This window comes from Coloeus monedula (assembly GCF_965178545.1).
Source record: "Coloeus monedula genome assembly, chromosome: 40".
Lineage (NCBI taxonomy): Eukaryota > Metazoa > Chordata > Aves > Passeriformes > Corvidae > Coloeus > Coloeus monedula.
In genome coordinates this window covers 488,740-501,035 of record NC_138820.1, presented here as the reverse complement: position 1 = coordinate 501,035, position 12,296 = coordinate 488,740, and the positions used below count along the sequence as shown (strand labels likewise).

Genomic DNA, 12,296 nt, shown 5'->3' with positions numbered 1-12,296 from the left:
ACCCTCCTCAGATGCCTCCTGGGGACTCCCAAACCCTCCTCAGATGCCTCCTAGAAGCCCCAAACCCTCCCCAGATGTCTCCAGGATCCCCAAACCCTCCTCAGATGCCTCCTGGAAACCCCAAACCCTCCTCAGATGTCTCCTGGAGACCTCCAGGATCCCCAAACCTTCTCCAGATGCCTCCTGGAGACCTTCAGGATCCTCAAACCCTCCCCAGATGTCTCCAGCATCCCCAAACCCTTCTCAGATGCCTCCTGGAAACCCCAAACCCTCCTCAGATGCCTCCTGGAAACCCCAAACCCTCCTCAGATGCCTCCTGGAAACCCCAAACCCTCCTCAGATGCCTCCTGGAAACCCCAAACCCTCCTCAGATGCCTCATGGAAACCCCAAACCCTCCTCAGATGCCTCCTAGAAGCCCCAAACCCTCCTCAGATGCCTCCTGGAAACCCCAAACCCTCCTCAGATGCCTCCTAGAAGCCCCAAACCTTCTTCAGATGCCTCCTGGGGACTCCCAAACCTTCCTCAGATGCCTCCTGGGGACTCCCAAAGCCTCCTCAGATGCCTCCTGACCCTTTCCCACCCTTCCCAGGCTACATCCAGCGGCGTCTGATCAAGTCCATGGAGTCGGTGATGGTGAAATACGACGCGACCGTCAGGAATTCCATCAACCAGGTGGTGCAGCTGCGCTACGGCGAGGACGGGCTGGCCGGCGAGAGCGTCGAGTTCCAGAACCTGGCCACCCTCAAACCCTCCAACAAGGCCTTCGAGAAGAAGTGAGGGGCAGGGAGGACACGGGGGACGTGGAGGGGACACGGCCCGGGGCAGGGCGTGCTCGTGGGAGGGGTCAGTGGTCCCGGATGGGGTCATTGAGGGGCTCGTTCTGGGAGTTTGGGGACCTTTTGGGGGTCCCCAAGTGGCTCCTCCCAAGAGCTGGGAATGGTTTGGGGTCCTCAAATGGGAGTTGGGGACACTTTGGGATCCTCAAGTGGGAGTTGGGGACACTTTGGGGTCTCAAACGTCTCCTCCCAAGAGTTGGGGACATTTTGGGGTCCCCAAATGAGAGTGGGGGATGTTTTGGGGTCTTCAAATGGGAGTTGGGGACACTTTGGGATCCTCAAGTGGGAGTTGGGGACACTTTGGGGTCTCAAACATCTCCTCCCAAGAGTTGGGGACATTTTGGGGTCCCCAAATGAGAGTGGGGGATGTTTTGGGGTCCTCAAATGGGAGTTGGGGACACTTTGGGATCCTCAAGTGGGAGTTGGGGACACTTTGGGGTCTCAAACATCTCCTCCCAGGAGTTGGGGACATTTTGGGGTTCCCAAATGAGAGTGGGGGATGTTTTGGGGTCTTCAAATGGGAGTTGGGGACACTTTGGGGTCCTCAAATGGGAGTTGGGGACACTTTGGGGTCTCAAACGTCTCCTCCCAAGAGTTGGGGACATTTTGGGGTCCCCAAATGAGAGTGGGGGATGTTTTGGGGTCCTCAAATGGGAGTTGGGGACACTTTGGGGTCCTCAAATGGGAGTTGGGGACACTTTGGGGTCTCAAACGTCTCTTCCCAAGAGTTGGGGACATTTTGGGGTCCCCAAATGAGAGTGGGGGATGTTTTGGGGTCCTCAAGTGGGAGTTGGGGACACTTTGGGATCCTCAAATGGGAGTTGGGGACACTTTGGGATCCTCAAGTGGGAGTTGGGGACACTTTGGGGTCTCAAACATCTCCTCCCAAGAGTTGGGGACATTTTGGGGTCCCCAAATGAGAGTGGGGGATGTTTTGGGGTCCTCAAATGGGAGTTGGGGACACTTTGGGGTCTTCAACTCGTTCCTCTCAAGAGTTGGGAGCATCTTGGGGTCTTCAGATGGCTCCTCCCAAGAGCTGGGGACACTTTGGGGTCTTCAAATGGATTTTGAGGAGAGTTGGGAACATCTTGGGGTCTTCAAATGGGAGTTGGGGACACTTTGGGGTCTCAAACGTCTCCTCCCAAGAGTTGGGGTCACTTTGAGGTCTTCAAATGGGAGTTGGGGACACTTTGGGGTCTCAAACATCTCCTCCCAAGATTTGGGGACATTTTGGGGTCTCAAACGTCTCCTCCCAGGATTTCGGGACATTTTGGGGTCTTCAAATGGGAGTTGGGGACACTTTGGGGTCTCAAACATCTCCTACCAAGATTTGGGGACATTTTGGGGTCTCAAACGTCTCCTCCCAAGATTTGGGGACATTTTGGGGTCTCAAACGTCTCCTCCTAGGATTTGGGGACATCTTGGGGTCTTCAAATGGGAGTTGGGGACACTTTGGGGTCTCAAACGTCTCCTCCCAAGAGTTGGGGACATTTTGGGGTCTCAAACGTCTCCTCCCAGGATTTGGGGACACTTTGGGGTCTCAAACATCTCCTCCCAAGATTTGGGGACACTTTGGGGTCTCAAACATCTCCTCCCAAGATTTGGAGACATTTTGGGGTCTCAAACATCTCCTCCCAAGATTTGGGGACATTTTGGGGTCTCAAACGTCTCCTCCCAGGATTTGGGGACATTTTGGGGTCTTCAAATGGGAGTTGGGGACACTTTGGGGTCTCAAACATCTCCTCCCAAGATTTGGGGACATTTTGGGGTTTCAAACATCTCCTCCCAAGATTTGGGGACATTTTGGGGTCTTCAAACATCTCCTCCCAAGATTTGGGGACATTTTGGGGTCTCAAACGTCTCCTCCCAAGATTTGGGGACATTTTGGGGTCTCAAACATCTCCTCCCAAGATTTGGGGTCCCTTTGGGGTCTCAAACATCTCCTCCCAGGATTTGGGGACATTTTGGGGTCTTCAAATGGGAGTTGGGGACATTTTGGGGTCTCAAACATCTCCTCCCAAGAGTTGGGGACATTTTGGGGTCTCAAACGTCTCCTCCCAGGATTTGGGGACATTTTGGGGTCTCAAACATCTCCTCCCAAGATTTGGGGTCCCTTTGGGGTCTCAAACGTCTCCCCCCAAGAGTTGGGGACATTTTGGGGTCTCAAACATCTCCTCCCAAGATTTGGGGACATTTTGGGGTCTCAAACGTCTCCTCCCAAGATTTGGGGACATTTTGGGGTCTCAAACGTCTCCTCCTAGGATTTGGGGACATCTTGGGGTCTTCAAATGGGAGTTGGGGACACTTTGGGGTCTCAAACGTCTCCTCCCAGGATTTGGGGACATTTTGGGGTCTTCAAATGGGAGTTGGGGACATTTTGGGGTCTCAAACATCTCCTCCCAAGAGTTGGGGACATTTTGGGGTCTCAAACATCTCCTCCCAAGATTTGGGGTCCCTTTGGGGTCTCAAACGTCTCCCCCCAAGAGTTGGGGACATTTTGGGGTCTCAAACATCTCCTCCCAAGATTTGGGGACACTTTGGGGTCTCAAACATCTCCTCCCAAGATTTGGGGACATTTTGGGGTCTCAAACGTCTCCTCCCAAGATTTGGGGACATTTTGGGGTCTCAAACGTCTCCTCCCAAGATTTGGGGACATTTTGGGGTCCCTTGAGCCATCTCGGTCCCCCGCAGGTTCAAGTTCGACTACACCAACGAGCGGGCGCTGCGGCGAACGCTGCAGGAGGAGCTGGTCAAGGACATCCTGTCCAACGCCCACATCCAGAACGAGCTGGAGCGCGAGTTCGAGCGCATGCGCGAGGACCGGGAGGTGCTGCGCGTCATCTTCCCCACCGGCGACAGCAAGGTGCGCCCCAAAAGCCCCAAATTCATCCCTAAATAGCCCCAAAACCCCCAATTCAGCCCCAAAACCCCCAAAATCAGCCCAAAAACCCCCCAATTCAGCCCCAAAACCCCCCAATTCAGCCCCAAAACCCCCCAATTCAGCCCAAAAACCCCCCAATTCAGCCCCAAAACCCCCAAATTCAGCCCCAAAACCCCCCAAATTCAGCCCCAAACCCCCCAAATTCAGCCCCAAACCCCCCAATTCAGCCCAAAAACCCCCCAATTCAGCCCAAAAACCCCCCAATTCAGCCCAAACACCCCCAAATTCAACCCTAAATATCCCAAAAACCACCAAATACATCCCCCCAACCCCCAAATTCAACCCTAAATAGCCCAAAACCCCCCCAATTCAGCCCCAAAACCCCCCCAATTCAGCCCCAAAACCCCCCCAATTCAGCCCAAAACCCCCCCAATTCAACCCAAAAACCCCCCAATTCAGCCCAAAAACCCCCAAATTCAGCCCCAAAACCCCCCAAATTCAGCCCAAAACCCCCCAATTCAGCCCAAACACCCCCAAATTCAACCCTAAATATCCCAAAAAACCCCAAATTCAACCCAAAAACCCCCCAAATTCAGCCCCAAAACCCCCCAAATTCAGCCCAAAACCCCCCAAATTCAGCCCAAAAACCCCCAAATTCAGCCCAAACACCCCCAAATTCAACCCTAAATATCCCAAAAACCACCAAATTCATCCCCCAAACCCCCAAATTCAACCCTAAATAGCCCCAAAACCCCCAAATTCAGCCCCAAACCCCCAAATTCAGCCCCAAACCCCCAAATTCAGCCCAAAAACCCACAAAATCAGCCCAAAACCCCCCAAATTCAGCCCAAAACCCCCCAATTCAGCCCAAAAACCCCTCAATTCAGCCCAAAAACCCCTCAATTCAGCCCAAAAACCCCCCAATTCAGCCCAAAACCCCCAAATTCAGCCCCAAAACCCCCCAATTCAGCCCAAAACCCCCCAAATTCAGCCCAAAAACCCCCCAAATTCAGCCCCAAAACCCCCAAATTCAGCCCCAAAACCCCCAAATTCAGCCCAAACACCCCCAAATTCAACCCTAAATATCCCAAAAAACCCCAAATTCAACCCAAAAACCCCCCAAATTCAGCCCCAAAACCCCCCAAATTCAGCCCCAAAACCCCCCAATTCAGCCCAAAAACCCCCCAATTCAGCCCAAACACCCCCAAATTCAACCCTAAATATCTCAAAACCCACCAAATTCATCCCCCAAACCCCCAAATTCAACCCTAAAGAGCCCCAAAACCCCCAAATTCAGCCCCAAAACCCCCAAATTCAGCCCCAAACCCCCAAATTCAGCCCAAAAACCCACAAAATCAGCCCCAAAACCCCCCAAATTCAGCCCAAAACCCCCCAAATTCAGCCCCAAAACTCCCCAATTCAGCCCAAAAACCCCCCAATTCAGCCCAAAAACCCCCAAATTCAGCCCCAAAACCCCCCAAATTCAGCCCAAAACCCCCCAAATTCAGCCCCAAAACCCCCAAATTCAGCCCAAAACCCCCAAATTCAGCCCAAAACCCCCCAAATTCAGCCCAAAACCCCCAAATCCACCCCAAAAACCCCCAAATTCAACCCTAAATATCCCAAAAACCACCAAATTCATCCCCCAAACCCCCAAATTCAACCCTAAATAGCCCAAAAACCCCCCAAATTCAGCCCCAAAACCCCCCAAATTCAGCCCCAAAACCCCCAAATTCAGCCCCAAAACCCCCCAAATTCAGCCCCAAACCCCCCAAATTCAGCCCCAAACCCCCCAAATTCAACCCCAAAACCCCCAAATCCAGCCCAAAAACCCCCAAATCCAGCCCAAAAACCCCCAAATCCAGCCCCAAAACCCCCCAATTCAGCCCCAAAACCCCCCAATTCAGCCCCAAAACCCCCCAATTCAGCCCAAAACCCCCCAATTCAGCCCCAAAACCCCCCAATTCAGCCCAAAAACCCCCCAATTCAGCCCCAAAACCCCCCAATTCAGCCCCAAAACCCCCCAATTCAGCCCAAAAACCCCCAAATTCAGCCCAAAACCCCCCAAATTCAGCCCAAACACCCCCAAATTCAACCCTAAATATCGCAAAAACCACCAAATACATCCCCCCAACCCCCAAATTCAACCCTAAATAGTCCAAAAACCCCCCAATTCAGCCCAAAACCCCCCAATTCAGCCCAAAACCCCCCAAATTCAGCCCCAAAACCCCCCAAATTCAGCCCCAAACCCCCCAATTCAGCCCAAAAACCCCCAAATCCACCCCAAAAACCCCCAAATTCATCCCAAAATAGCCCAAAATCCACCTGGGACACCCCAAAACCCCAACTGGGACGAGCCAAACCCCAACTGGGACACCCCAAAATTCCGCTGGCGTTTTCTGGGGTGCTCACCCCCCATTTTTGGGCTCTGAGCCCCAAATTTTGGCCACTGACCCCCCATTTTTGACCACTGCCCCCCAAATTTTGACCATTGATCCCCAAATTTTGGCCACTGACCCCCAGTTTTGGGGTTCTGACCCCCCTTTTTTTGACCACTGACCCCCCAAATTTTGACCACTGCCCCCCCATTTTTGACCACTGCCCCCCCCATTTTTGACCACTACCCCCCATTTTTGACCACTGACCCCCCCATTTTTGACCACTGCCCCCCATTTTTGACCACTACCCCCAAATTTTGACCACTGACCCCCAAATTTTGACCACTACCCCCAAATTTTGACCACTGACCCCCCAAATTTTGACCACTGACCCCCCAAATTTTGACCACTGCCCCCCAAATTTTGGCCACTACCCCCCCATTTGTGGCCACTACCCCCCCATTTTTGACCACTGCCCCCCAATTTTGACCACTGCCCCCCCAATTTTGACCACTGCCCCCCCATTTTTGACCACCGCCCCCCATTTTTGACCACTAACCCCCAAATTTTGACCACTGACCCCCCATTTTTGACCACTACCCCCCAAATTTTGACCACTGCCCCCCATTTTTGACCACTGCCCCCCAAATTTTGACCACTGCCCCCCCATTTTTGACCACTACCCCCCAATTTTTGACCACTGCCCCCCCATTTTTGACCACTGCCCCCCCAATTTTGACCACTAACCCCCAAATTTTGACCACTGACCCCCCAAATTTTGACCACTGACCCCCCCATTTTTGACCACTGCCCCCCATTTTTGACCACATCCCCCAAAATTTTGACCGCTGACCCCCCAAATTTTGACCACTGCCCCCCATTTTTGAACACTGCCCCCCATTTTTGACCACTACCCCCAAATTTTGACCACTGACCCCCCAAATTTTGACCACCACCCCCCAAATTTTGACCACTGCCCCCCCCATTTTTGACCACTACCCCCCAAGTTTTGACCACTGACCCCCCAAATTTTGACTACTGACCCCCAATTTTTGACCACTGCCCCCCCATTTTTGACCACTGCCCCCCATTTTTGACCACTGACCCCCCAAATTTTGACCACTACCCCCATTTTTGACCACTGACCCCCCCATTTTTGACCACTACCCCCAAATTTTGACCACTGCCCCCCATTTTTGACCACTACCCCAAATTTTTGACCACTGACCCCCCATTTTTGACCACTGACCCCCCAAATTTTGACCACTAACCCCCAAATTTTGACCACTGACCCCCCCATTTTTGGCCACTACCCCCCCATTTTTGACCACTGCCCCCCATTTTTGACCACCACCCCCCAAATTTTGACCACTACCCCCCAAATTTTGACCACTGACCCCCATTTTTGACCACTACCCCCCAAATTTTGACCACTGCCCCCCCATTTTTGACCACTGACCCCCAAATTTTGACCACTACCCCCCAAATTTTGACCACTACCCCCCAAATTTTGACCACTGCCCCCCATTTTTGACCACTGCCCCCCATTTTTGACCACTACCCCCCATACTTTGACCACTGACCCCTCAATTTTTGGGGTTCTGCCCCCCAGATTTTGACCACTACCCCCCATTTTTGACCACTGCCCCCCAAATTTTGACCACTGCCCCCCAAATTTTGACCACTACCCCCCATTTTTGACCACTACCCCCCATTTTTGGGGTTCTGCCCCCCAAATTTGACCGTTTCCCGCCGCTCCCGGGCTCCTGCCCCCTCCAGGTGGTGCTCCCCTGTAACCTGCTCCGCATGATCTGGAACGCCCAGAAGATTTTCCACATCAACTCCCGGCTGCCCTCGGACCTGCACCCCGTCAAGGTGGTCGAGGGTGAGTGGGGGGGAACCCCAAAATCCGACTGTGGGGTGGTCCCTGAACCCCGATGGGAGGAATTTGGGCCCGATTTGGAAATTTTTGGAGAAGTTTTGGGGTGGGGGAGGAGACTTGGACCCGTCACGGTCCTCAAAAAAAGGGGCTGAGGCTGCTTGGGGTGGTCCCAGGGGGATTTGGGGTCTCCAGTGATCCCCTAAGAAGGTTCTGAGGGGATTTGGGACCTCTGACTTCCCAAGAAGGTTCTGGAGGGATTTGGGACCCCTTTGACCTCCTGAGAAGGTTCTGGGGGGATTTTGGGTCTCCAGTGACCTCTCAAGAAGATTCTGGGGGGATTTGGGACTTCTTTGACCTCCTGAGAAGGTTCTGGGGGGATTTGGGACCTCTTTGACTTCCCAAGAAGGTTCTGGGGGGATTTGGGGTCTCCAGTGACCTCTCAAGAAGGTTCTGGGGGGATTTGGGACCCCTTTGATCCCCAAGAAGGTTCTGGAGGGATTTGGGACCCCTTTGACCTCCTGAGAAGGTTCTGGGGGGATTTGGCACCTCTTTGATCCCCCGAGGAGGTTCTTGGGGGGATTTGGGACCCCTTTGATCCCCAAGAAGGTTCTGAGGGGATTTGGGACCTCTGACTTCCCAAGAAGGTTCTGGAGGGATTTGGGACCCCTTTGACCTTCTGAGAAGGTTCTGGTGGGATTTGGGACTTCTTTGATCCCCCGAGGAGGTTCTGGGACCCCTTTGACCTCCTGAGAAGGTTCTGGGGGGATTTGGGACCCCTTTGACCTCCTGAGAAGGTTCTGGGGGGATTTGGGACCCCTTTGATCCCCAAGAAGGTTCTGGTGGGATTTGGGACCCCTTTGATCCCCAAGAAGGTTCTGGTGGGATTTGGGACCCCTTTGACCTTCTGAGAAGGTTCTGGTGGGATTTGGGACTTCTTTGATCCCCCGAGGAGGTTCTGGGACCCCTTTGACCTCCTGAGAAGGTTCTGGAGGGATTTGGGACCCCTTTGATCCCCAAGAAGGTTCTGGTGGGATTTGGGACTTCTTTGATCCCCCGAGGAGGTTCTGGGACCCCTTTGATCTCCCAAGAAGGTTCTGGTGGGATTTGGGACCTCTTTGATCTCCCAAGAAGGTTCTGGTGGGACTTGAGGGCACCAGGAAGGTTTTGAGGACCCTCAGGAAGGTTCTGGAGGTGCTTGGACCTCAAGAAAGCCCTGGGGGACTTGGAGGACCTCCAAGAAAGTTCTGAGGGATATTTGGGCTCCCTCAGGAAGGTTCTGGAGGTTCGTGGGGTCCCTCAGGAAGCTCTGGTGGGTTTGGGGTTGCTCAGGAAGGTTCTGGAGGTCCTTGAGGACCTCAGGAAGCTGAGATGGGCTTGGAGTCCCTCAGGAAGGTCCTTGAGTTGCCCAGGAAGGTTCTGGAGGTACTTAAACTCTCCAAGAAGGTTCTGGAGGTTCTTGAGTTCCTCAGGAAGCTCTGATGGGTTTGGGGTCCTTCAGGAAGGTTCTGGAGGTTCTTGAGGACCTCAGGAAGCTGAGATGGGTTTGGGGTCCTTCAGGAAGGTTCTGGAGATCCTGGTTGACCCCGGGAAGGTTCTGGAGGTCCTGGTTGACCCCGGGAAGGTTCTGTGGATCCTGGTTGACCCCAGGAAGGTTCTGGAGATCCTGGTTGACCCCAGGAAGGTTCTGGAGGTCCTGGTTGACCCCAGGAAGGTTCTGGAGGTCCTGGTTGACCTCAGAAAAGTTCTGGAGGTCCTTGAGTCCCTCAGGAACATGAGATGGGTTTGGGGTCCTTTAAGAAGGTTCTGTGGATCCTGGTTGATCTCAGGAAGGTTCTTTGGATCCTGGTTGACCCCAGGAAGGTTCTGTGGGTCCTGGTTGACCCCAGGAAGGTTCTGTGGGATCTGGTTGACCCCAGGAAGGTTCTGGAGGTCGTGGTTGACCTCAGAAAAGTTCTGGAGGTCCTTGAGTCCCTCAGGAACATGAGATGGGTTTGGGATCCTTCAAGAAGGTTCTGTGGATCCTGGTTGATCTCAGGAAGGTTCTGGAAGTCCTGGTTGACCCAAGGAAGGTTCTGTGGGTTCTGATTGACCCCAGGAAGGTTCTGTGGGTCCTGATTGACCCCAGGAAGGTTCTGGAGGTCGTGGTTGACCTCAGAAAAGTTCTGGAGGTCCTTGAGTCCCTCAGGAACATGAGATGGGTTTGGGATCCTTCAAGAAAGTTCTGTGGATCCTGGTTGATCTCAGGAAGGTTCTGGAAGTCCTGGTTGACCCCAGGAAGGTTCTGTGGGTTCTGATTGACCCCAGGAAGGTTCTGTGGGTCCTGATTGACCCCAGGAAGGTTCTTTGGATCCTGGTTGACCCCAGGAAGGTTCTGTGGGATCTGGTTGACCCCAGGAAGGTTCTGTGGATCCTGGTTGACCCCAGGAAGGTTCTGGAGGTCCTGGTTGACTCCAGGAAGGTTCTGTGGGATCTGATTGACCCCAGGAAGATCCTGCAGATCCCCATGCCCACTCTTGACCCCGCTGTCCCCTCAGGGGTGAAGGAGCTGAGCCGCAAGCTGGTGATCGTGAACGGGGAGGACCCTCTGAGCCGGCAGGCGCAGGAGAACGCGACGCTGCTCTTCAACATCCACCTGCGCTCCACCCTCTGCAGCCGCCGCATGGTCGAGGAGTTCCGCCTCAGCGGGGAGGCCTTCGACTGGCTGCTGGGCGAGATCGAGTCCAAGTTCAACCAGGCCATTGTGAGAAGGGGTTTGGGGTCACTTTTGGGAGGTTTGGGGTGGATTTGGGGGTGTTTGGGGTCGATATTTGGGGTTTTGGGGCTGTTTGGGGTCAGATGTGGAGGTGCCTTGGATGGGCTGCTGGGCGAGATCGAGTCCAAGTTCAACCAGGCCATCGTGAGAACGGGCTTTGGGGTCACTTTTGGGGGGTTTGGGGTGGATTTGGGGGTGTTTGGGGTCGATATTTGAGGTTTTGGGGCTGTTTGGGGTCAGATCTGGAGGTGCCTTGGATGGGCTGCTGGGCGAGATCGAGTCCAAGTTCAACCAGGCCATTGTGAGAACGGGGTTTGGGGTCGTGATTGGGGAATTTGGGGTGGATTTGGGGGTGTTTGGGGTCAGTATTTGTGGTTTTGGGGTCATTTCTGGGGGTTTGGGGTCAGTATTTAGGGGTTTGGGGCTGTTTGGGGTCAGATCTGGAGGTGCCTTGGATTGGTTTTTGGGGGAAACTGAGTCCAAGTTCAACCAGGCCATCGTGAGAACGGGGTTTGGGGTCACTTTTGGGGTGTTTGGGGTCAGGATTTGGGGTTTGGGGTCAGGATTTGGGGTCAGATGTGGAGGTGCCTTGGATGGGCTGCTGGGCGAGATCGAGTCCAAGTTCAACCAGGCCATTGTGAGAAGGGGTTTGGGGTCATTATTGGGGGATTTGGGGGTGTTTGGGGTCAGTATTTGGGGTTTGGAGTCAGTATTTGTGGTTTTTGGGGTCACTTTTGGGGGTTTGGGGTCGGTATTTGGGGTGTTTGGGGTCATTTCTGGGGGTTTTGGGGCCAGGATTTGGGGTTTTGGGGCTGTTTGGGGTCAGATGTGGAGGTGCCTTGGATGGGCTGCTGGGCGAGATCAAGTCCAAGTTCAACCAGGCCATTGTGAGAACGGGGTTTGGGGTCACTTTTGGGGTGGATTTGGGGGTGTTTGGGGTCAGGATTTGGGGTTTGGGGTCAGATCTGGAGGTGCCTTGGATGGGCTGCTGGGCGAGATCAAGTCCAAGTTCAACCAGGCCATCGTGAGAACGGGGTTTGGGGTCACTTTTGGGGTGGATTTGGGGGTGTTTGGGGTCGATATTTGGGGTTTGGAGTCAGTATTTGGGGTGTTTGGGGTCATTTCTGGGGGTTTGGGGGTCAGGATTTGGGGTATGGGGTCAGGATTTGGGGTCAGATGTGGAGGTGCCTTGGATGGGCTGCTGGGCGAGATCGAGTCCAAGTTCAACCAGGCCATCGTGAGAACGGGCTTTGGGGTCACTTTTGGGAGGTTTGGGGTGGATTTGGGGGTGTTTGGGGTTGATACTTGGGGTTTTGGGGCTGTTTGGGGTCAGATGTGGAGGTGCCTTGGATGGGCTGCTGGGCGAGATCAAGTCCAAGTTCAACCAGGCCATTGTGAGAACGGGGTTTGGGGTCACTTTTGGGGTGGATTTGGGGGTGTTTGGGGTCAGGATTTGGGGTTTGGGGTCAGATCTGGAGGTGCCTTGGATGGGCTGCTGGGCGAGATCGAGTCCAAGTTCAACCAGGCCATTGTGAGAAGGGGTTTGGGGTCATTATTGGGGGATTT

General features: G+C 53.9%; 1 protein-coding gene across 3 annotated transcripts in view; it reads left to right on the top strand.

Annotated features, from left to right (window-relative positions):
* Nucleotides 1–12,296, top strand: part of POLR2A (RNA polymerase II subunit A) — a 71,876-nt gene that overhangs the window by 43,121 nt on the left and 16,459 nt on the right. For all 3 annotated transcript variants that reach the window (XM_082300490.1, XM_082300492.1, XM_082300491.1), the window contains 4 exons: nt 591–774; nt 3,529–3,700; nt 7,876–7,981; nt 10,513–10,718. In XM_082300490.1, coding sequence (XP_082156616.1) covers nt 591–774; nt 3,529–3,700; nt 7,876–7,981; nt 10,513–10,718 — 668 coding nt within the window. The remainder of the gene's footprint in view (nt 1–590; nt 775–3,528; nt 3,701–7,875; nt 7,982–10,512; nt 10,719–12,296) is intronic.